Source organism: Hemitrygon akajei, chromosome 3, assembly GCF_048418815.1.
Source record: "Hemitrygon akajei chromosome 3, sHemAka1.3, whole genome shotgun sequence".
In the NCBI taxonomy this organism is placed as follows: domain Eukaryota; kingdom Metazoa; phylum Chordata; class Chondrichthyes; order Myliobatiformes; family Dasyatidae; genus Hemitrygon; species Hemitrygon akajei.
Window position 1 is genome coordinate 26,038,880 of NC_133126.1, and position 26,580 is coordinate 26,065,459.

Genomic DNA, 26,580 nt, shown 5'->3' on the forward strand with positions numbered 1-26,580 from the left:
AAGTCAATTCTGCCTTTACTCTCTACTGATGTTGAGGAATCAATGGTGTATTTCCAGTGTGTCTATGAAGGTTCTCAGTCATCCAGGTCGTTGTATATCAAGCAATAGTAAATCAACACAACGAGACTTGCTGTGTTGTCCAGAAGATGTTTTACCACTCATCTGAGAAGCTTCTTCAGTTCTAATCCATGGTGTGCATTGTATCTGCAGTGTACTTTGTACTTAGTACTTTGTGTTTACTAATCCATGGTGGGTAGTTTTCCAGTTTATAAACTCTGAGTTGTTTAAAGGTACAGCAATCTTATGAGGGTCATTAAGAGCTGTAGGGACAATGACAGGGCATCACTGGAGGTGTGAACTGTTGTGGAGATGTTGGGGTAAAGATGTAAGAACTACATTGTATGTAGCTGATAGGTGGTGTCATACCCCATCCCCTCTGTTCAGGGATAGTTTTTCCAGTTTGATGAAGATGGCTTCTTTAGCCCCTCATTGAAGCCACCTGTCTCCCTGTCCAAAACATGTACATTGTTACCATCAAAGGAGTGTCCCTTGTCCTTTAGGTGTAGACATAAAGCCGAGTGTTGACCTGAGGTGTTAGCCCTCCTATGTTGGCCCATCCATTTGTGAAGTGGTTGTTTTATCTCACCGATATACAGATCTGTGCAGTTCTCATTGCACTGGATAGCATCTACAATATTATGTTTGGGTGTGGGACCATTGGGGCGGATGAGTTTCTGTCTAGTTTCTGGCTTTGGTGTTTACTGAAAATTCTTCTGAGTTTCTCTGAAACTCCAGCTGCATATGGGATGACTATGTTTTTCCATCTGTTTTGCTCTTTAGCTCTGTCTGCTGGGCCAATGTCCCTTCTGGTTTTTGTTGCTGTCTTGATGAAGGCTCAGTCAGGGTAACTGCAAGCTTTCAAGGCTTCTCTCAAATACTTGCGCTCCTTGTCTTTCACTGTATTGTTGTTGGGCACATTCTCGGCACGGTGATGACTACCCAACTTATGCTCTAATGGGTTCAAATTTACACGAGAAGACATTGAGAATAATAGATTGGCCTTTTTAGACAGTGCAGTACTTATCAAAGAAAATGACATTCTAGATATTGACAAACCAATCCACACAGATCAGTACCTATGGTTTGATTCTCATCACCCACTGGAACAGTGGGGGTGGGGTACAATGCCACCCATCGGCTACTTACAATGCAGTCCTAACATCTCTACCCCAGTTTCTCCACAACAGTTCACACCTCCATTCATGCAAAGATAAGACTAGTGACCCTCTCATTACCTCTACCACTCTTAATGACCTTCATGTGATTGCCATACCTTTAAACAACTCACAGATTTTATAAGCCGGAAAACTGCCCACCATGGGTTAGAACTGAAAAAATCTCTCAGCTGAGTAGCGAAACATCTTCTAGACAACACAGCAAGTCCAATTGACTTGATTTACTACTGCTTGATACGTATTTCCAGTACTTTTGGGCTTTACCTTACATAGAATGTAGAACACTTTAGCACAGAAGGTAGTCCTTTGACTCACAATGTCTCCACCAAACAAGATGCCAACTACAGTCGGCCCTCCTTATCCGCGAGTTCCGCATGCGCGAATTCAGTCAACCGTGAATCGAGAAAACCCGGAAGTGCTCTTCCAGCACTTGTTGTTCGAGCATGTAGACTTTTTTTTCTTGTCATTATTCCCTAAACAATGCAGTATAACAACTATTTTACATAGCATTTACATTGAGTTAAGTATTATAAGTAATCTAGAGATGATTTAAAGTATACGGGAGGATGTGCGTAGGTTATCGTGGATCGGGATGGAAAAAAAATCGGAAATTCTCTTACTAAGTACGTAAGTCAGAACAGGTACATCTGGTATTATTTAGCGTCAGTTAGTCAAATGTTTGTCTTAGTATATCATATATATTTTACCTTTCTATGCATATAAAACACTTAAGAACGTATGTTTCAGTGCCGGGCTCGGGAACAGAAGTTCCCGAGTTTGATCCAGTGACAAATCGCCCCCGAGTGTGCTCTCCATCCATGTCTGGTTGATGTGGAGGATCAAAAACCCAAAACCCCAAAATTAAACCACTGTGCTGCGAAGTAATAATTGTAGCTTTCATCGGGCAGGGCCTTTCTCACTTTATCCTTTAAAATTGTTCCGATTGTTGACCGACTGTAGCCTAACGCTTTTCCAATGACCGATGCGTTTCACCTCTTTCCGATCGCTTTATTATTTCCACTTTATTTTCAATTGTGATCGCCATTATTTTCGTGAACAGAAACACTGCTGATTCAGAGTTTGGCCGCCGGGTCCTAATGTCCATCGCACTGAGACAGATTAAATAAGGTCTGGGATTCTGCTGGGTCCTAAGGTCCAGCACATTGAGACAGGTTGAATAAGAGACTTGAGCATCTGCGTTTTTGGTATCCGTGAGGCGTCACGGAACCAATCCCTCGTGGATAAGGAGGGCCGACTATATATGGATATGTCTACATGATCTATATCTCTCTCTTCCCTACATACCTACGTGTCTGTCTAACAGCCCCTTAAATGCCTCCACTACCACCCCCAGCAGTGTATTTCAGGCATTCAGTACTCTCTGTATAAAAAATTTGCCCCGCACCTTAAACTTCCCACCCCACCTTAAATACACATCCTCTAAATTAGAATAGTTATTTAGTCACAAATACATCGAAACATAGCATGCCCACAATGTTCAGCAGAACAACACGCAGCCATCATATAGCAAGACAGACATAACAACAGCAAAACAAACCCCTCCCTGTCCCACAGAGCCTGTCAGAGATCACAGTCTTCATCCTTGGGTCCTTGACAGCAGCCCTTGACCTCAGGGATTTCAGGTCTTTGCCCTCAGCACCTGCTGACCCGACCTCCATCCTCAGGGATTAGTGGAGTCCGACATCCAGACCTGCTGACTGACCTCAGACTTCTGGACTTGTCTGCACAGAGTTTCGATCTCAAGACTCCCTAACCTTGGGGGTCACCAGCCTTCATCCTTGGGGCCTACTGATCTCATCCCTTGACCACAAGGGTTCCTGGCCTTTGTAGTTAGCGCCTGCCAACCCAACCTCCGTCCTCGTGGATTGTCGGCATTCAACCCTGGAGCGGTCCGACCTTTGACTGCTGTCTCTAACTCATTTACTGCCCCTGACTTCTAACTCTCCCTCATCCCTGTCCCTAATCACCAACATGACCCCTATCTCCCTGCACTGTCCCAGATCCACACACATGAACCTAAAAAAACAAATTAGCCTGAGCCACAACCTTGACAGACATTGCAGCTTGGCACCATCTTCAGATTCAGATTTATTTAATTATCATGTGTACATATGAACATTCAATGAAATGAGTCATTTGCATTAATAACCAATATACCTGATGGTGTGCTGTGGGCAGCCTAGAAGTCTCATCACAAATTCCGGTGCCAAAATAGCATGCCTGCCATGCTCAGCAGAATAACACAGATCTCATTACTCTAGTACTTATCTACCATGGGAAAGGAAACTTTGCAGTGGGATTTTTCACATCACAAGTAACTGTCCATGTAAAGAAGCCAACAGCGATTGCACCTCCAGAACAGGAACCAGGTCAACAGTCCATATTATGTCTTCTGACCTAGGTATACTGCTTATTGAAATATTCACTGAAGCAGTGTGATTACAACTGCAGAACTTTTTCAAGGGAGGCTTCTGTGATTCAGTAAGAGATGTGACTTAACAAAAACCATTCCATTAAATTCATACAGAGGACAGTGCATGTAAAATCACCCTGTATTATGGTCAACTCTGTTAACTGAACCTTCTATTAAAGAAGAACAATAACAATTTCTTTGGAAGCTGCAGCTTCAGATCCATGAAGAAATGAGCAATATTTACTCTTGGCTGTCTTCTGGGGGAAAAAAAAGCTCCCAGCCAATTCCAAGATGTTCCAAAGATCAGCCCACTTTCCTCCCCTTTGAAATACAAACTAACCTAACACCTAATAAAAGTCAACTAATTCTTCCAATAAGACACTGAGAACAAGCAGGGGAGTGGAACTAATTAGGGCAACTCGCTCAAGGAATTGGCATTGACTCAATGGGCCAAATGGCTTCCTGTGGTATAAAGAATTATAAAAATGATCTCTGAATTTACCTCACCAATGGCCCTTGCATTTTATTTGTCTCTTTGTACTGTACTTTTTCTGCGACTGTAGCACTCTATTCCGCATTCTGTTTTTCTTTTTACTTCCTTGATGTGTTATGTTGGATGACATGAAAACAGAAGCTTTTTGCTGTATCTCTATATACCTAAACATCAACTTTGTTCGCCATATACACTTACATGTGTTAGGAACTTACTGCGGTGTGTCGGTCAGGACACAACATGAAACAAAAAACAACAACATACAACAATTGTAAAGAATGATAAAGAGATTACAGATTACAGTACGGATATGAATTAAAATGTGCATAAATATGTAAATACCAATGCATTTACAATTCTAACAGCATTATAAAAAGTGGTGTACAGTGTTTCCAGTGCAGTAGCGACTGAGGTAGTACAGGGACTGGGGGTGGCTAACCAGAATGATTGATCAGATTTACTGCCTGGGGTTTCCAACCATCACATTTTTGAATGGTCATTGAATGTTACATCACTATTTTGCTCCCTTTTTGCACTGCCTATTTATTTTTTATATCTATTATTATAACTTATAATTTTTTATGTATTGCACTGTATTGTTGCCATAAAACAACAAATTTCATGACTTGTTAGTGATAATAAACCTGATACTAACATCTCTAGTTATTATGCTTAATTTCAAAAGAAAAAGGCTTGATGTTGTGCTGACCTTTTAACCTACTCTAAGATTAATCTAACTCTTCCTTCCAGCATTACCTTCCATCTTCCTATCATTCATGTGCCTATATAAGAATTTCTTAAATGTCCCTAATGAATCTGCCTCTACCACCACCCCTAGCACAGTGTTTCACATAGCCACTACTCTCTGTATAAAACTTACCTCTCACATCTCTCCTATGCTTTCCTCCAATCACATTATGATCCCTTGGTAGTAGCCATTTCCGCCCAAGGAAAATTTCTCTTGCTATTGACTTGATCTATGCCTCTTACACATTCTATCAAGATGCCTCTCATCCTCCTTCACTCCAATGAGAAAAGCCCTACCTCACTCAACTATCCTCTGGTGCTTCCCAGTCTCTCCCCTCTCCCTTCCCTTTTTCTCAATCATGATTCTCCTCTCCTTGTCCCCTTCCCATACTCAGTCTACAATAGAGAGTCACATCAGCATCAGGTTTGTCATCACTCACATGTAATGAAATTTATTTTTTGTGGCAGCAGAAAAGTGAAATACATAAAATTACTACAGTACAATGCAAAAGTCTTAGGCGGCCTAGCTATATATATCTACCTAGGGTTTTTGCACAGTACTATATTTATATATGTAAAAATTAAATTAAATACAGTGAATATTCCAAAAAGAGTGCAAAAGTAGTGAGATATTATTCATGATTCATTGTTCATTCAGAAATCTGATGGTGGAAGGGAAGAAACTGTTCCTAAAAGGATGAGTATAAGTCTTCTTTAGGCTCTTGCACTTACTGTCCACATCATATTCACTTAAAATTGTCACTGGAAGTGGAGGTATTCCTGAGGCACAGTGTGCTTTGCTGCACAAAATCAAATATTATTGAAAGTAAATGGGAGTCACTGATTTAATTAAGCTAAGCCTGCATGAAATCTGATAATGAGCCACCATCTGACAGTCTCCTCACTGTCTCAGGGCAGTATTACAAGACTGTTTTTTTAATACAAAGGGCCTGATTATGCAATTCATGACTTAGACACCAACCATTTTTAGTGATTTGTTTTTGGTACATGAAGGTAATTTAAGGACACTTGGATACAAATCTTCATCTCTGCATCTCTGATGTTCTCAACTGCACATTTGAGAACATCTGTGTGTGAAAAGGAGTGTTTGATGTCTCTGGGCCTGTGCCCTATCGCTTTTAGATGGAAGGGGGTGGGGAGCATCTTACTGAAACCCACCAAATACTGAAAGGCCTGTATAGAGTGGACATAGAGAGAATGCTTCCAACAGTGGCTAAGTCTAGGACCAGAGGGTACAGACTCAGAATTAAGGGAAGTCATTTATAACTCAGATGAAGAAGAATTTCTTCAGCCAGAGGTTGGTGAATCAGGTTAATAGCCTTATTTTGATGTTACTATTGTTGCTGCTTGTGTTGTTCTGCTGCACATTGTGGGCATGCTATATTGGCATCAGAATGTGTGGGGACACATGTGAGCTGCCTCCAGCACATCCTTTGGTGTTTTAGATGGTAACACAAACAACACACTTCACTGACGAAGGGTCTCAGCCTGAAACATCATCAGTTTATTCATTTTCATAGACGCTGCCTGACCTGCTCAGCTCCTCCAGCATTTTGTGTGTGTTGCAACACATTTCATTATATCTTTTGATGGACATATGAAAAGATTCAAGATTGTTTATTGTAATTCTTCAGTACACAAGTGTAAAGAAGAGTGAAATTATTGTTTCTCTGGACCTGATGCAGCATAAAAAATGCAATCAACATAAAGAACAAAATAAAAAATCACAATAAATACCTAAAGTTAGCTTATATACATTGTCTGATTGCATGCACATGAACATTTATCTGTACATAAGGTGATTCTGGCAGGAAATGAAAATGTAGTGGTGGTGGGGATGGGGTGGGTGGGTTAGTAGAAATCAACTTCCCAGCTCTTTACTTCACCCCTCCTCCCTTCCCGGTTTCACCCATCACCTTGTGGTTCTTCCTCCCCTCTCCACACGTTCTTACTCTGACTCCTCATCTTTTTTTCCCAGATCTGCTGAAGGGTTTCGGCCTGAAACATCGACTGTACTCTTTTCCATAAATGCTGTCTGGCCTACTGAGTTCCTCCAGCATCCTCTGTGTGTTGAGTTGATCAGTCTGATGGCTTGGGGGACGTAACTGTATTTGAGTCTGGTGGCCCCGGCCTGATGCAAATAAATTGAATCTGAATCTGACTGCAATTAATCCTAGCCCAGTGAAGAAGCCATGCTCTGGAATCGATCAAGGATCAAAACATTGGCTGGCACAGTGGCGCAGATGGTAGAGATGCTTCCTCAAACCTCCAGTGATCCAGGATCAGTCCTGACCTTGGATGCCGTTTGTGTGGAGTTGACATGCCCTCCCTGTGAACACAAGGGTTTCTTCTGGGTTGTCTAGTTTCCTCCAACATCTCATGTGTGCGTGATAGGTTAACTGGCTATTTTAAATTTCCTCTAGTGTGACAGAATCTGGGGAGATTGTGGGCAGAGTAAAATGGGTTGAGATATAATTAATGATAAAGTGTGAGACTGCTGGCCATCATGGGCTGAAGTGTTCATTCCCATGCTGTATCTCTATGACTCTATGCCAAACTGACAGAAATATGGATAATTTATGTATCTTAATATTAGATGGAGAATTTTGTATCTTTGTATAAAACTTGTGTTTTATAGGATTGCTTTTATATTTATACTGTTGTGTTATTTTGTGTTTTTATTGTGTTCATTATGCTTATTATGTTTTAATATGCTGCATCAGACCTGGAGTAACAATCATTTTGTTCTCCTTTATATTCATGTACGGAAGAATGACAATAAACAATCTTGAATCTTGAATATTTCTCCAAATATAATGAACGTAAAGGGAGATGGCTTTTATTATGTCTTCTTTAACAGTCTCTCCCACTTGTAAATCAATTTCTTTCAGTGCTATTTTGCTGTTGAAATTTCTAAGTGTTTAGTTACTCACAAGGGTTGTACAGTAGAGTATGGCAACAATCATGTTCTATAATGGTTGATCGAGCCCTTCTGCTGCTTAGTTCCTGAAAAGTCACCTTGAAAGCCACCAGTTTGGTATCCTTTAAAAAAACTTTAATTTCACATGATATAGCACTAATATGACTCTAGTCCGTCAAATTATATGGAATTACAGTAAATGCTCGATGCGAGTGTTCAGAAGATTCAGGTCCCTCCTTACTTCTCTCCAGTCTATTGAATTATTATTCTCTTCTTTGCTCCCTATGTTTGCATTTAGGCCCCTTTAAATGTAATGTCGAGTGCCCAGTAACACTGATCGTGTTCCGTTCTGGTCACTCCATTGTAGGAAGGATGTGGAATCTGTAGAAAGGCTTCATAGGACATTTACTAGATTAGAATTTGATCTGATTCTGAACATGGGACAGAGGACCTTCGCAGTGCTCAGTGGGTAGCAATCAGGAGCCTGTGTGAGCAGGAGGCGCAAGGAAGCAGGTGGGCCGTCAGTCAGTGTTTGGGCCTGGATTCTAGGATCCTGTAATCAGCTGGTCCAGGGGCTGTTACTGAAGACCGGAACCTGAAGATGAACCAGAAGTTCAGAGGTCAAAGCCCAAATGCTGGAGCCTGGAGGCTGGAGGCCCGTCCTGGAATTGGAGGACTGCTCTTCTATGTTTGTGGATGTGATGGAAGGTGTTAGGGAGGAAAAGGGTTTGATTTTGCTGTTGTTATTTTGATGATTGTTGTGTTGCTTGTTGCCTTCTTCTGAAGACCGTGTGCATGCTATGTTGGTGACAGAATATGTGGTGACACTTGCGGGCTGCCTCCAGTGTATCCTTAGGTTGTGGTGGTTGTTAACGCAAACAACATTTCGATGTACATGTGATAAATAAATCTGAATCTGAATCCAAATCTGCTCAAGAAGCCAGCATTGCTGGAAAGGCATCTTCACTTCTCCTGGCATGGTGTCAGTAGTATAACTTCTCTTGAAGTCTTAATGGTTTGGTACATTGATTTGATTTGCTAAATGGAAGTCTTTTAACCATCAACTAGGCTGGACTGGAGACACAGAAAATCGTAACTGGGAAAGGATAAGAATGCAGTTTTTTTCCCCCTGAAGGACATCCATTTTAATTTACTGAACTTTTACAAAAATCTGACAGTTTTGTGGTCACTGTTCTAGGTGATGCTTTATTATTTCATGATATTAAACAAAAATTCAAATCATTGGGGTGGAGATAATTGGATTAGACATGCAGATATAATTGAATTTCTATTTCAGGTCTGCTTATGTCATAAATCCACTAAAAATACTTTGGTGCACATTTATAATACTAATTGCCTATGTAAACATGTCATTCTGTCATTACAACATCTCACCACTGGTAGTGCTGCAGTCCTGTGTTTCCATGATGTCTCTGTGTAAAAGGAAAGCAAGAACTTATGATGAAAATAATTGATGGGATGGTAGAGGAGACTGCTAATGTCACCAAAAAACTAGGATGGGAAAAGATTAGCGCAACAAAGAAGTTAAAGAACTGTTAAAGAAGTCATAAATAAAAGCCATCTCCTTTCACACTGCATGTGAAGGGTCCCTAGTCAGCTTGTATTCCATTCCACTGGACCGACCCCGATCAGTTAAGAACAGTTCGTAGTGGTTGCCCATGCATCAGCCTCCCCATATTAAACAAAATTATGCAGAAGTGCTCTCCATTAAGGGAATCCAGCTTAACATCCTGGGACAACCCCTTTGGAGAACATCATACATGACCAGAGTGATCGCACTACAACTGCTATCACTGCATATTGTTCAGATATAACCACCAAGCACACTTGCAGTTCGGTTTACATCAGAGACATTGAGATGGAAACACACAGGTGGATAAATTCACCTACCAGTCTTTGCATTGTCTTGACGTGGGTGGGACTGATGGACAGAGCCTCTTCATAACACCGTTTGGCTTCATCGATATTCCCCCTGAGTTCGGCCACTTGACCGCGCATAAACAGCACATTGTGTGATGTGGGGAAGAGATTAGCTGCCTCCTGGATGCAAGCTGTGGCTTCAGCAGGTTTTCCCACTCCAACATATACTTCAGCTGAAAGACAGAATAAATTGGAACTTAAGAGTGTATTTTTATGGCTTACTCATGCTTCCACTGATGGAAACAAAAGAACTTGTCAAAGTTCAAAGTACAATTTTTATCAAGATACGTATGTGTCATCACACACAACCCTGAGATTAATTTTCTTGCAGGCATTCACAGTAGAACAAAGAAATACAATTGAATCCGTGAAAAACTACACACAAAGACTGATAAACAACCAGTGTGCAAATAGAAAAGCAAATAATAATAATACCGAACAAGTAAATAAATAAATAAAACTGGGAAAAACCGATTAGACAAACTGTGCAAATAAAAATAATGCTGAGAACATGAGTTGTAGAGTGCTTGAAAGTGAGTCCATAGGTTGTGGAGTCAGTTCAGTGTTGAAGTGAGTGAATTATCCATGCTGGTTCAGGAACCTGATGGTTTTTATGTAATAACTTTTCCCAAACTTGGTGGTGTGGGACTTCAGGCTCCAGTACCTCCTTCTTAATGGCAGTAGCAAGTAGAGAGCATGGCCTGGATGGCATGGGTGCTTGATGATGGATGCTGCTTTCTTGCGGCAGTGCTCCTTGTATATGCTCAGTAGTGCATGACCACATATATGATTTCAGAATTAGAATCAGATTTAATATCACTGGCATATGTTGTGAGATCTGTCAAATTTGAGGCAGCAGTACAGTGCAATATATGATAAATATATATAAAAAGCTTAATTATAGCTAAGTATATCTACGTATATTAAATAGTTAAGTTAAAATAAGTAGTGCAAAAGTAATTAAAAAAGCACTGAGGTAATGTTCATGGGTTCAATGCTCATTTAGAAATCAGATGGCAGAGAGGAAGAAGCTGTTCCTGAATCATGTGTGCCTTCAGGCTTCTGTGCCTCCTTCCTGATGGTAAAAATGAGAAGATGGTATGACCTGATCGGCGGGGGGTCCTTCATGGTGGACACTGCCTTCCTGAGGCAACATTCCTTGAAGATATCTTGGATGCTACAGAGGCTAGTGCCCATGATGGAGCTGACTAATTTTACAACTTACTGCAACCTTCCTTTGATCCTGTGCAGTAGCCCTTCAACACGCCCTCCCCACCCCACCATACCAGAATGTGATGCAGCCAGTCAGAATGCTCTCCACGGTACATCTGTAGAAGTTTTTGAGTGTTTTACATGACAAATCAAATCTCTTCAAACTTCTAATGAAATATAGCTGCTGCCTTGCCTTCACTATAGCTGCATCAATATGTTGCGTCCAGGTTATGTTCTCAGAGATTATTGACACCCAGGAACTTGAAATTGCTCACCCTCTCCTCTTCTGATCCCTCGATGAGGATTGCTTTTGTGTACCCTCATTATACCCTTTCTGAAGTTCACAATCAGATCTTTAGTCTTACTAACATTGAATACAAGATTGTACCACCACTCAACTAGCTGGTATATCTTGCTCCTATATGCCCTCTTGTCACCATTTGAGTTTCTGCTAGCAATGGTTGTTTCATCAGCAAATTTATAGACGGCATTTGAGTTATGCCTAGCCACACAGTCATTGGTATAGAGACAGATATTTGACTATATCCCTGATCAAATCATATTAATAATTTGGATGAGAATGTACAGACCATGATTAGCAAGTTTGCAGATGAACACTAAAATAAGTGACATCGTTGACAATGGAGATGGTTATAAACACAAGGGATTCTGCAGATGCTGGAAATCCTGAGCAACACACACAAAATGGTGGAAAAACTCAACAAGTCAAGCAACATTTATGGAAGGGATCAAACAGCTGACATTTTGGGCTGAGACCCTTCATTAGTACTGGAAAGGAAAGTGTGGAAAGAGCTGCCAGCAGAAGTGGGCTCAATTGTAACATATAAGAGAAGTGTGGTCATGTACATGGTTGAGAGAAGTATGGAGGATCATGGTTTGGGTGTAGGCAGGTGGGACTAGCAGAAGACCAGGTTGGTACAGACTAGTTAGGCCAAAAGGCCTGTATCTGTGCTGTAGTACTTTTTGACTCTATCTGCAGTCTTTTGTTATTGGAATTGGTTTATTATTGTCACATGTACCAAGATACAGTGAAACATTTGTCTTGCATACTGTTGATACAGATCAAAACATTACACATTGCACTGAGACAGAACAAGGTAAAGCAATAACAATGCAGAATAAAGTGTTTTGTGTCTGCATCCCTAATATCCTATATATTTTATTTTAAATTGCATTTTTCCAAAATGTTCTTGTTTTCAATACATTCTTCAAGCTTACACTCTTCTCAAGTAAACTAATCAAAAATAAAATTAAGTGGAGGAATTGAGAGCATAAAGGGTTAAAAACAATGGCTGACCACCTGGCCTTCACTCAACTGGTTACTGAAGCAGGGTCACTATTTTCTATTATCAAATTAAAAAGTGGCACATGGTGGGTAACTTAATCAGGTACCTCTACTAACATTACGAGTGTACATTGTTTTTCTTCAGGGCAGGGTGTCATTATTCCATGAGTAAATATCAACAGTTTTATCCTGCTACAGCTCAGTTTAATTTTTCACCTTTCTGATGTTACATGCAATTGTTATTTTCTATGTGCATGAATGCAGTATAATGCATGTTTAACGACTTCTCGCTTGGAAGAACAAATTATGTTACCAGGATGCTCGGGAGAGAAAAGCTTGCTTTTATTTAGCACTCTTGATGACCTCAGGATATCTGAAAGCAGTTTAGCTACCTAATTATTTACATTTGGAATTTAGTCACTATTGAAATTTAGGAAATTCAGCCAGTAAATTCTCCCAAAATGTAGTGACTAAAGCAATAAATGCACAGAAAAATGAATAAAACTATGTCCCCTTGAGAGGGCATAATTTTAAGGTGATGGGAGGAAAGTTCAACAGCTGGTCCCACACTACTTGCCTTTATTAACCTGGTGTGCGCTGGGTCCATGCTCTTTTTTTGCTGCTGCCATGAGTTAGAAGGTACAAGAGCCTCAGGACTCATACCACCAGCTTCAAGAACAGTTACTACCCCATAACCATCAGGCTGTTGAACAAAAGTGGATAACCATACTCACCTGCCCATCCATTCAGATGTTCCCACAAGCAATGATTTCACTTTAAGGACTCTTTATCTTGTTATTTCACGTTCTCATCATTCATAGCTATTTATTTATATTTGCATTTACATAGTTTGTTGTCTTCCGCACTTGGGTTGATCTTTCATCGATCCTGTTATAGTTACTATTCTATAGATTTGCTGAGTATGTCTACAAGAAAATGAATTTCAGGGTTGTATGTGGTGACATATGTGTACTGTGATAATAAAATTTACTTTGAACTTTGAAGTACAGGGGGAAATGTCAGTGGTAAGGTATTTTACACAGAAATTTGTGTGTGCGTGGAGAACCCTGCCAGAGGTGGTGGAGGCAGATACATTAGGGATATTTAAGAGACTCTTAGATGGGTACATGGATGAAATCAAAATGGAGGACTGTGTAAAAGGGAATGATTAGATTGATCTTAGAGTAGGTAAAAAGGTCAGCACAACATCATGGCCCAAAGGGTTTGTACTGTACTGTGTTAATATAATCTTCCAGTTACAAAAAACATGCAGGTAAACAAATAAAGTGGACAAGCTACAACAAGGTAGATTGGGAAATCAAGAGTTCATCTTTTAGTGTATGACTGGTCCTCCAAGACACTGATAACAGTTGGAAAGAAGCTGTCCTTGAGCTTGGTAGTCAAGCTCTAAAGAGTTTGCATCTGCTGCTCAATGTGAAAACAAAGATTTAAAGAAAAATATTTTGAAATGAGTACAAATTCTGATGTTGCAATGGAGAAGCTTCACAAATAATACTGGGAATTAGGCAGCAAACCCACTTGGTATGGGACCTGACACCACTTCAAGCTTAAACAGGACAAAGTGTCTATTGAGGAAATGTTGAGCAACCTACGGCTTTTCTCTTTGGAGTGACTTGAAAGAGGTGTATAGGATGATAAAAAGCATAGATAGAGTGGACAGCCAGAGACTTTATCCCAGGGCAGAAGTGGCTTACATAAGCAGGCATTATTTTAAGGTGATTAGAGGAAAGTTTAAGGGAGGATGTCAGAGGTAGGTGCGTGGAACATGCTGCCAATAAAAGAGGACATCTGTTTAAGATGAGTGGAGGAAAATTTGGGGGAGACATCAAAAGTATGTTCGTTACACTGAGTGGTGGGTGCATGGAACGCACTGCTGAAGGTGGTGGTAGAGGCCGATACAAAGGGAACATTTAAAAGCCTCTTAGTTAGGCACATGGATGAAAGAAAAACAGAGGGCAAAGAACTATGTAGGAAGGAAGGGCTAGATTGATCCTGGAATCAGTTAAATGGTCCAGCACAACACTGTGGGCCGTAGGACTCATAGTGTGCTGTCCTGTAGTGTGTGATCTGTGGAATAAGTTTGTACAGTACAGTGTTGTATGTTCTATGTTCTAAGAGTATCCCAGTAGGATTCGGTATGAGTTTGTACAGTCTCAATAGTTCCCATTGGCACAAGTCTGTTCACTTCATTCAGTGAGATTAAACGAACTGTATTTTTGGAAATTGTGCAACTATAATGATAGGATGGAGTGGGGTGGGCTGAATTCACATACAAGGTCCACAGTTGACAGTGCGGCCCAGGGAGATTTGTAAAATAGAACATAGAACAGTACAGTACAGTTCAAAGTAAATTTGTTATCAAAGTACATATATGTTACCATATACAACCCTGAGATTTATTTTCTTACCGGCATACTCAATAAATCTAAAAATCATAATAGAATCAACGAAAGACTGCACCATGGTGGACAACCATTGTGCAAAAGATAGCAAACTACACAAATACAAAAAGAAAGAAAAAAGGAAATAATAATCATAAAAAAAAGCAAGTTAGATGTCGACAAGAAAGTGTTGAACCTCTGGCTCACACCTAGAAACCTTTTCCTAGACAGAGAGGTTCCTTATGGCAATACAGGACCAGGTGGTTAACACAAAAATAATTATCCAAAATAAATAATAAAAGACCAACAAATTCACAATGATAAATGCAGAAAATGGTAAGAGAAACCAGAAACAATCCAACACTTAACAGAATCCTGCAGCAGTTTAACTCAATCTTATTACTTACACAGGCACAATCAAGTGGCAAACATGATTCATCAAAATCTTGCTTTAAAATGCAAACTCATAAAAGACACAAAGTCACTACAAAATAACATTAAACAATTAGGCCTACACAGCAATATTTATGTAAGTCTTCAGCAAGCCACAATGTTAAACACCACTAGAATAGTCTGAAAGTTCTAGGCAATTGAGAAATGAGTGTGTCTGGCTATGCCTGTAACTTAGGTCTTAGGTCTTACCAGCTTGAGAAGAAAAGTATAATAATAAATAAACAAGTAATATCAAGAACATGAGATGACAAGTTCTTGAAAGTGAGTCCATAGGCTGTGGGAACAGTTCAGTGATGAGATTAGTGAAGTTGGGTGAAGTTATCCCCTCTGGTTCAGGAGCCTGATGGTGGTGAGGTAATTACTGTCCTAAACCTGGTGGTGTGAGTCCTGAGGCTCCTGTACCTTCTTCCTGATGACAGCAGTGAGAAGAGAGCATGACCTGGGAGGTGGGGCCTCTGATGATGGATGCTGCTTTCCTGCGACAATACTCCATGTAGATGTGCTTTACCCGTGATGGACTGAGCTGTAACCACTACTTTTTGCAGGATTTTCCATTCAAAGGCATTGGTGTTTCCACACCAGACTGTGATGCAGCTAGACAATATACTCTCCATCGCACATCTATAATTGTTAGTCAAAGTATTAGATGCCATGCTGAATCTTCACAAACTCTGAAAGAGATAGAGGCCCTGCTATGCTTTCTTTGTAATTGCATTTACTTGCTGGGCCCAGGACAGGTCTTCTGAAATGATAACACTGAGGAATTTAAAGTTGCTGACTCTCTCCACCTCTGATCCCTGAGGAGAACTGGCTCACGGACCACTGGTTTCCTCCTCTGGAAGCCACAAATCAGCTCCTTGGTCTTGCTGACATTGAGAAGCTGTTGTGGCATCACTCAGCCAGATTTTCAGTCTCCCTCCTCTTTGCTGATTCATCATGACCTTTGATTCAGCCTATGATAGTGGTGTCAGCAAATGTAAATATGGCCCTGGAGCTGTGTTCACCTACACAGTCATAAATGTAAAACAAGTGGTGCAGGGTGCTAAGCACACAGCCTTGTGGTGCACCTCTGCTGATGGAGATTGTGGAGGAGACATTACGAATCCCAACTGATTGGGGTCTGCAAGTGAGGAAATTAAACATCTAATTCCCTTCAGGTCATGATGTTGTGCCGATCCTTTAACCTACTCCAAGATCAACCTGACCTTTCCCACCCACCGGGCCTTCCATTTTTCTTTCATCCATGTGCCTATCTAAGAGTCTCATAAATGTCTCTGGTGTATCAACTGACACCATCACCTCAGCAGTCCGTTACATGCATTCACCGTTCTCTGTATACAAAACCTACCTCTGACATCCCCCGTGTACTTTCCTCTAATCACCCTAAAATTATGCGCCCCTGTATTTGCTACCAAATTAGTTGCTGGTGAAGCAGCATTCAGAGGTACAAGATCAAGATCACTTGGAGTATTGTCAACAGTTTTGGGCCCCATATCTCATAAAAGATGTGTTGTCATTGGAGAGAGTCCAGAGGAGGTTCACGGGGATGATTCCAGGAATGAAGGGGTTAACATATGAGAAGCATTTGGCAGCTTTGAGCCTGTACTCATTGGAATTCAGAAGACTATGGGGTGGGGGGGGGGAGGAACAACGAATCTCATTGAAACGTATTGAATGTTGAAAGGAGTAGATAGGGTGGTTGTGGAGAGGATGTTTCCTATGGTGGGGGTATCCGGAACTAGAGGGCACAGCCTCAAAATTGAGGGGTGACCCTTTAGAACAGATGTAAGGAGGAATTCTTTTAGTCAAAGAGTAATAACTCTGTGGATTGCTCTGCCTCACACTGCAGTGAAAGCCAAGTCCTTGGATATACTTAAGGTGGAAGTTGATAGTTTCCTGATCAGTCAGAGCATCAAAGGATGTGGCAAGAAGGCAGGTGTATGGGGTTGAGTGGGATCCGGTATCAGACATGATGGAATGGCAGAGCAGACTCGATGTGCTGAATAGCCTAATTCTGCTCCTATGTCTTATGATCTTATGATTAAATCCCACTTTGGCAGTATTAATTTAAATTCAGGTGATTGAGTACGTCTGGAATTAAAAAGCAAACACAGTAATAGCAATCATAAAATGACTGGATTACCATAAAAGCCCATCTGCTTCACTGATAAACGCAAGAGATTCTGCAGATGCTGGAAATCTAATGTAACAAACACAAAATGCTGGAGTAACTCAGCAAATCAAGGAAGCATCTATAGAGGGGAATAAACAGTCGAAGCTTCAGGCCATGACTCTTCATCAGGGCTGGAAAGGGAGGAGGAAGAAGCATGTCCTTTGAAGAAGTAAGTCTACCATCCAGAGTCACTGCAATGTGGTTGCCTCTTAAGATTCTCCATAATTCAGGGTAGCAAGGTAGCATAACAGTTGGCACAACACTTTATAGCACCTGCTGTAAGATCAGGTGCAATTCCCACTGTGTGTATAGACATTCTCCTCCCGCCACCTCCCCCCTTGCCCATGTGGGTTTCCTCCCACATTCCAAAGATATACAGGTTAGTAAATTGTGGGCATGCTATGTTGGCACCAGAAGCCAGGTGACATTTGACTTCTGCCCAGCACAATCCTTGCTGATTTGATTAGATTTATCTTTTCATCAGTGTTCACTTGAAAGTATTCCATAGAGTGGTATAGCATAAAAACAAGCCTTTCAGTTCAAATGGTCCATGTGGATGAAGAATTTGTACTTCACTGTATTTTGCAATGTATATATATAACAAATAAATCTAATCTTTATCTTTAATTAAGGGTATGCAATAAATGCTGGTCTTGGTGATTACATTAATGTGTGCTGAAAGGTTTTCAGTTTTGGACACCCTACTACAGGAAAGATGTCATTAAGCTGGAAATAATGCAGAGGAGATTTACGAGTATGTTACCAAGTTATGGAGAGAGATTGAGCAAATTGGGGTTATTTTCATTGGCCCACAGGAGAATGATTCTACAACCTATGGATTCACTTTTAAGTACTCTACAACTCATGCTCTCAATATTATTTATCTATCTATATGTTTATCATTTTTGAATTTGCACAATTCGTCTTTTGCACATTGGTTGTTCGTCTTTGTTGTATGCAGTTCATCATTGATTCTATTGTGCTTCTTTGTATTTACTGTGAATGCCCACAAGAAAATGAACCTTAAGAGTAGTATATGGTTACGTATATGTACTTTGATAATATATTTACTTTTAACTTTGAATGAGGGATGATCTCATGGAGGTGCATAAACTTGTGAGGGGCAGAGATATGGTGAACACAGTCTTTTTCCTTGGGTTGGAGCATCATGAAATAGAGGGCATAAGTTTAAGGTCAAAGGGAAGAAATTTAATAGGGGTCCAACTATTTCACTAGAGGGTGGCCACTATAGAGAATAAGCTGCTAGAGGAAGTGGTTGAGGTAGATACAGTACATTGACAACATTTAAAAGGTACTTGGATGGAAACATGGAAAGGAAAGGCTCAGAGGGATAAGGACTAAATGCAGGAAAAGGGACCAGCTTAAAGTGGAATTCTTCATCCACGTGGACCATTTGAACTGAAAGGCTTGTTTTTGTGTTACACCATTCTATGCATTACCTTCATGAGAACACTGACAAAAAGATAAAGATTAATATTATTTGTCACATGCATCATTTTGTGTACAATCAAATCAGTGAGGATTGTGCTGGGGAGCCCTCAAGAGTCGCCACACTTCAGATGCCGACATAGCATGCCCGCAACTCACTAATCCTGACTGTATGTCTTTGAAATGTGGAAGGAAACCGGAGTGCTGGGTGAAATGCATGAGATCACAGGGAAGAACATACAAACTCCTTACAGGCAGCATTGGGAATTGAACCCCAATTAGTGAAAGCCAGCGCTGTAAGGTAATGCGTGACTGCTACACTATTGAGGTGCAACTAAATATGGCAACTAAAATAAGAAAACGTTTATAGTTCTGTAAGAGAAACAAAGTGCTTGTAACCACATCCTAGTGTGTTATTGACCTGAAAGCACAAGATCCCATGTTTGGCTCTACATACTGTGGAGAATGATGGTTAGAGCTCCTCATTTCTACCCTAAGACATGGCTGTACCTAACTATCTTCAGTACCTCCGTCAATGACTTGCCTTTTGTCACAGATGGAGATGTTCACAAATGACAGCATGTTAGAAACATAGAAAACCTACAGCATAATACAGACCCTTTGACCCACAAAGCTGTGCTGAACATGTCCTTACCTTAGAACTACCTAGGCTTACCCATAGCCCTCTATTTTTCTAAGCTCCATGTATCCGTCCAGGAGTCTCTTTTAAAGACCGTATCATTTCAGCCTCCACCGCTGCCGCCAGCAGCCCATTCCACGCACTCATGACTCTGCATAAAAAACTTAAACCTGACATTTCCTCTGCACCTACTTCCAAGCATCTTAAAACTATGCTCTCATGCTAGCTGTTTCAGCCCTGAGAAAAAAGCCTCTGACTATCCACACGATCAATGCCTCTCATTATCTTGTACACCTCTATCAGGTCACCTCTCACCCTCCATCACTCCAAGGAAAAAAGGCTGAGTTCACTCAACCTATTTTCATAAGGCATGCTCCCCAATCCAGGCAACATCCTTGTAAATCTCCTCTGCACTCTTTCTATGGTTTCCATGTCCTTTCTGTAATGAGGCGACCAGAATTGAGCACAATACTCCAAGTGGGGTCTGACCAGGGTCCTATATAGCTGCAACATTACCTCTCGGCTCTTAAACTCAATCCCATGATTGATGAAGGCCATTGCACTGTATGCCTTCTTAACCACAGAGTCAACCTGCGCAGCAGCTTTGAGTGTCTTATGGCCTCGGACCCCAAGATCCCTCTGATCCTCCACAGTCTTACCAATAATGCTATATTCTGCCATCACATTTGACCTACCAAAATGAACCACTTTACACTTAACTGGGTTGAACTCCATCTGCCACTTCTCAGCCCAGTTTTGCATCCTATCAATGTCCCGCTGTAACCTCTGACAGCCCTCCACACTATCCACAACACCCCCAACCTTTGTGTCATCAGCAAATTTACTAACGTATCCCTCCACTTCCTCATCCAGGTCATTTATAAAAATCACAAAAAGTAGGGGTCCCAAAACAGATCCCTGAGGCTCACCACTGGTCACCGGCCTCTATGCAGAATATGACCTGTCTACAACCACCCTTTGCCTTCTCTAGGCAAGCTAGTTCTGGATCCACAGAGTAATGTCCCCTTGGATCCCAAGCCTCCTTATATTTTCAATAAGCCTTGCATTGGGTACCTTATCAAATGCCTTGTTAAAATCCATTTAGAGGGCTATAGGTAAGCCTAGGAATTTCTAAGGTAGGGACATATTTGGCACAACTTTGTGGGCCAAAGGGCCTGTATTGTGCTGTAGGTCTTCTGTTTCTATACACTACACCTACTGCTCTACCTTCATCAATGTGTTTAGTCACATCCTCAAAAAATTCAATCAGGCTCATAAAGCACGACCTGCCCTTGACAAAGTCACGCTGACTATTCCTAATCATATTATACCTCTCCAAATGTTCATAAATTCTGCCTCTCAGGATCTTCTCCATTAACTTACCAACCACTGAAGTAAGACTCACTGGTCTATAATTTCATGGGCTATCCCTACTCCATTTCTTGAATAAGGGAACAACATCTGCAACCCTCCAATCCTCCGGAACCTCTCCCATCCTCATTGATGATGCAAAGATCATCACCAGAGGCTCAGCAATCTCCCACTCGCCTCCCACAGTAGCCTGGGGTACATCCCGTCCAGTCCCAGTGACTTATCCAACTTGATGCTTTCCAAAAGCTCCAGCACCTCCTCTTCCTTAATATCTACATGCTCAAGCTTTTCAGTCTGCTGCAAGTTATCCCTACAATCGCCAAGATCCTTTTCTGTAGTGAATACTGAAGCAAAGTATTCATTAAGTACCTCTGCCATCTCCTCCGGTTCCATACACACTTTTCCACTGTCACACTTGATTGGTCCTATTCTCTCACGTTGTTCAATTCCATTTGCAAATCAGCTCATTGTAAAGTTAAACAGTCCTACATGGACTGCAGGACCTCAACAACAATCAGATGTGTATTATAAAATTCCGGGCAATGACCACAGCTATCAAAAGAGGCGTGAACTGGCTACTGCAACACATGCAAAATGCTAGAGGAACTCAGCAAGTCAAGCAGCAACTACGGAGGGGAACGAGGAGGTGAAAGCCAGCAATTTTCTCCCCCAGGATGACAATGGAAATACAAGAGGGTATAATTTTAAGGTTAGACACCATCTACGGAGAGGTATAAAAAGTCAAAGCTTTGGGCCAAGACCTTTAAAAGGGTCCTGGCAAAGGGTCTTGGCATGAAACGGTGACTATTTATACCCCTCCATAGATGCTACCTGACCTGTAGACCTCCAAAATTTTGTGTGTGTGTTGCTCTGGATTTCTAACATATACAGAATTGTGTTTATTATTTTAAGGTGATTAGAAGAAAGTGCAGTGGATTCCGGTTAATTGGGAAACATCAAGACCAGTATATTTTGGCCCAATCAGCTGGTTTCATAGAAATTGTTAAAAATGTATAAAAATGTCAAACTACCATTTAACTAAATAACAAAGTATGTACTTAAATGAAATACAAAACAAATCAGAATACTAGCAATTTTACTGTGTATTAGTTCCTAATAGTTATCGACAGAGGAATTCATCTAGTATACACTGCTGTGTTCTTTTGATTGACTGTAAATTAATAAAATCAGTTCATACACCTGGTGCAGATAATGGACTGCCTTCATACAATGCTTTTGATGATTGCATCTCCAAGTCTTCAATTCTATTATAACATTCAAGATGATTGTCAATACCTTTAAATTATTCATAGTTTCTAATTTGTTGAAGTAATGAAATCATCTCATTTTCATTCCTGACATTTCCAGCACATCCAACCTTGAATGCTTGAAACTGCAGTGAGCTAAACAGTTCAGGATTGTCTTACCGCTCATTTCTCACCAACTGTTAGTGACAAAAATCACTGCTTTTTGAACACAAACACATGTAACTGACATTAGTTAAAATCTGTTGCAAACACTGTGTAGTGTATAATGCAATTGATGCTAGTTTGAAACTTCGGCATCAGTCTCCTGTCCTAGTTAAGTGGCATAGCGTCCAAAATAAATGAAGGGAATCCCAGCTATTTTCTAGATTAGGTTTGTTCTAAATAAGTAGGCGTCTTGATTAACTGATTGCCCATTTAACTGGAATCCACCGTATATGGAGGATGTCACAGGTAGCTTTCTTACACAGAGAGCATTGGGAGTGTCAAATGTGCTGCCAGAGATGGTGGTAGAGGCAAATACATTAGGGAATTTAAGTGACTCTTAGAGACATAGGTGCAAGAAAAATGCAGGGCCATGTGGGAGTGAAGGGTTAGACTGGTCTTAGATTATGTTAAAAGGATAGCACAAGATCATGGGCTGAAGGGCTTGTAATGTGCTGTACTGTTCTAAGTTCAATGTAATAAGCAGTTGACATTTTAGGCCAAGACCCTTTATCAGGTCTTGAAAGGAAGAAGCCAGAATATTTATTCATGTCTATAAATGCTGCTCGATTTGCTAAGTTCTTCCAGCATTTTGTGCTTGTTGCTGCAGAATCTCCTTTATTTTAAGCTGCCTGCCTTTGACAATCATGGCTTTACCACTGCCAGCAATAACCAGGAACTCAGATAATCACATCAATACTTCCAGAGCAAGTTTATTCCCTCAAAGAAAAATAAAAATATTCCTTTCAAAGAATTTTGCATTTAGTATCAGTGAACTGAAAACACAGGTGCAAGATTTATAGTCTGTGAATTGACCTTCAAGTCACAAGGAACATCTTCCAGCTGGCCTTATGATTAAATATTATACACTCATGGTACTTTGTCTTTATTGTGTCATTTTAATCAGTTTCACCTGGATTTGTGCATCTTTTGCTAGGAAAAATGTAATTTATCAAGAAAGGCTTTAAAAATTAAGTAAAACCAACATCTCTTTTTCAGAAAGGTTCCATTTAAAACAATTGTTTTTGTTTGAAATTGGTTGAGATTATTGAAAAACAGGTGGCAAAGCTGAACGCGATAATGCTGAAAATTAGGCATAAAAGCCGAAAATGTTAGAAATATTCAGAAGAGTAATTAGCATTTAGCCTTTGTCAACAGTGGATCTTTCATCATAATATTCCCTCTCTTTCCCTAAAGATAATTAAATATTCCATAGATCATACCTCTGCACTCTATTTACGCAGTACTTGGTTGTGTACCTTCAGTTCAGACAACTGTGGGCTTAAGCCCTATTCACGAGGTTTAGCGTCATCGACTCATACAGCATGGAAAGTCTTTCAGCCCAACTCATCCATGCTGATCAAGATGCCTACCTAAGCTTGTTTCATTTGACTCATATCCCCTAAGCTTTTCCTAAGTCTTTTACATGTTATTGTACCAGCCTCAAACACTTATGCTGGCAGCTCATTCCACATAGGCACCAGCATTTGTGTACAGTAATGGACATTTCATAGTAAAAATGCTTAATCAAACTACTCTGTTGTCATTCATGTCCCATGCATATATAACCAAACCCAACTTCCATTTCACGTGGCCTGTCCCAGCCAAACAAAATTCTTTAAAAAAAGAATTACCTCATTTCTGTTAGCGGAACCTTGCTGCATACAAAGTAACTACCTTGTGTTATAACAGCAATTGCATTAAAATTATCATTGGTTGCAAATACCTTTGAGACATTCCAGTACAAATGGATGCCTGTCTTTCTTTCCTTTCTGGTGTTTAGGCTCCAAGGATGAGCAAGATTACAACTCTCTGCTTTGTGAGCATCATTAGAACTGATGGTTGAAGACCAAAGTTGGCAAATTCAGAGGCTGAAGCCTCTGGTTCGGCTTGTCCAGAGGATGGAGGTCTGTGAGTCTGGGTCAGGGGGATGGGTTGGGGGGGATGTCAGAGGCCCAATGTCTGTGAGTATGAGATTTTAGAGGGATTGGTGGGGGGGGGGGGGGGGGTGTGTGTGCGTGTGCGCGCGCGCATGAAGACAGGGAAGGAGCTTGTTTTGCTGTTTGTGTTGTTCAACTGAACATTGTGAGCATGCAATGTTGGCACCAGAATGTGTGGTGACACTTGTGGGTTGCCCCAAGAACATCCTAAACCGTGTTGATTGTTAACGCTAACAACGCATCTCACTGTAGGTTTTGATATACATGTGCTAAAAGTTAAGTGTTAAACTTTGAAGAAGTCTGTATTGATAAGTGCTTCTTCAAAGACTGTGAGTCTGGCTAAGAGGGAGAAAGTTTCAGTTGAGTGTTGGGGTGCTAGTGCTTTTGCAGGGAAGGGACTAAAACATTAGTAACACAATGTGCAAGTGTTCTCTCTATAGTGTGGCATTGGCCCAGGAGATACTGCAGTCATCCTCCTCATCATTAAGGAATGAATGGAGAGACAAGAGAGATGAGCCTCTCTGGAAAAGGTCAGCAAATGTATGTTATATCACTGTGTGAAAAATCTCTCCTTTGAAATGAACATTCAAGTACGTTGTCATTCAATAAGTTTAAGCAATCCATGGTACTCGAGTTGAATTAATTCATATATTTCATTATGAGTTTGAGGACAATTGTTGTGTCACTAAAGATGCTAGCAAATTTCTACAGATAAATCACTGTCTGGTATGGAGGGGTCAATGCACAGGATTGGAAAAAGTTACAGTAAGTTGTAAATTCAGCTAGCTCCATTATGGTCACTAGCCTTCCCAGCATTGAGGACGCCTTCATAAGGTGATGCCTCAAACAAGCAGATCCATCACGCAGGACATGCTCCCATTGCTACAATCAAGGAGGATGCACAGGAGCCTGAAGGCACACACTCAACATCTTAGGAATGGATTCTTCCCCTCCACCATTAGATTTCTGAACAGACAATGAACCAGCCCATGAACATTACCTCACTATTTTGCTCTCTTTTTGCACTATTATATATATTTTTCTTATTTTAATTTATTGTATATTTTATGCATTGCACTGTACCGCCACCACAAAACAACAAATTTCATGACATATGTCAATGATAATAAACCTGATTCTGATGCTCTATCACAGATTGTTTTATCCTTAATGTTCTATGGTGCAAAATACATTTGTGCATTAATTCATAAGTATGCAATGAACCAGATTTGATTAAGGACCTTAAGGTAAAGGATCCCTTAGGAGGCAGTGATCATAATAAGATCGAATTCACCCTGCAGTTTGAGAGGAAAAAGCTAAAATCAGACGTATCAGTATTATACTGGAATAAGGGGAGCTACCAAGGTAAGAGATGTACATAGGTGACCAAGGAAATGTATTACATGTCTAGCTCAATAAAACATGCTCTTATGAATAATAAGAAAACTAGAGTAGAAATTGGCCCCTCAACTCTGCCCCACTAATCAATATATGCATGGCTATTCTGCCACATGCTTATTTCTTCTATGTCAGTTCCCCACCATTCCCAATAAAGTCTCTAACCTATGTTTAATTACCTCCTGTTCCACTAGCCTCTGGGGGAGGGAATTCCAAAGATTCACCATGCTCTGTGAGAAGTTTCTGCATACCTCAGTTACTCATGGCTCAATGTTTGAAACCATCTGCCGAACCCCAGTGTTGTTCTAAAAGCATAGCCCTCTATATCCTTCTCTCTTTCAAGATTCAAGATTGTTTATTGGCATTCTTTGGTAAATGTGTGTACAGAGAATGAAATGATAGTTACTCTGGATCCAATGCAGCATACTTATGTATACATACAATAAGCATAAAGAACACAATAAAAAAACCAAAAACACAATAAATATAAACTCAGTGGCCACTTGTACAATGTACAGTTAGAAATAAGAGTAGAAATTAGTTAGAAATGTGATCTAAATGACTTTGTAGAATGATTGTTGGGGTCAGACGGAGTGGTTTGAGTTTCTCAGAAACTGCTGATCTCCTAGGATTTTCACGCACAACAGCCTCTAGAGTTTATACAGAATGATGCAAAAAACAAAAAATCATCCAGTGAGTGGCAGTTCTGTGGGCAAAAATGCCTCGTTAATGAGAGTGGTCAGAGGAGAATAGTTAGACTGGTTCAAGCTGACAAGAAGGCGACAGTAACTCAAATAACCACTCGTGACCATAGTCATGTGCAGAGGAGCATCTCTGATTGCAAAACACATCAAACCTTGAAGTGGATGGGCTACAGCAGCAGAAGACAATAAAGATACAGAAATTTTCTCAGTGGCCATTTTATTAAGTAACTCCTATACCTAACCAAATGGCCATTGAGTGTAAATATTCAAGC

General features: G+C 40.6%; 1 protein-coding gene across 1 annotated transcript in view; it reads right to left on the bottom strand.

The window, feature by feature from the left end:
• Nucleotides 1–26,580, bottom strand: part of ttc7b (tetratricopeptide repeat domain 7B) — a 470,560-nt gene that overhangs the window by 84,912 nt on the left and 359,068 nt on the right. Inside the window, exon 19 of the mRNA XM_073039387.1 lies at nt 9,762–9,964. Within this exon, the coding sequence (XP_072895488.1) occupies nt 9,762–9,964 (203 nt within the window). The remainder of the gene's footprint in view (nt 1–9,761; nt 9,965–26,580) is intronic.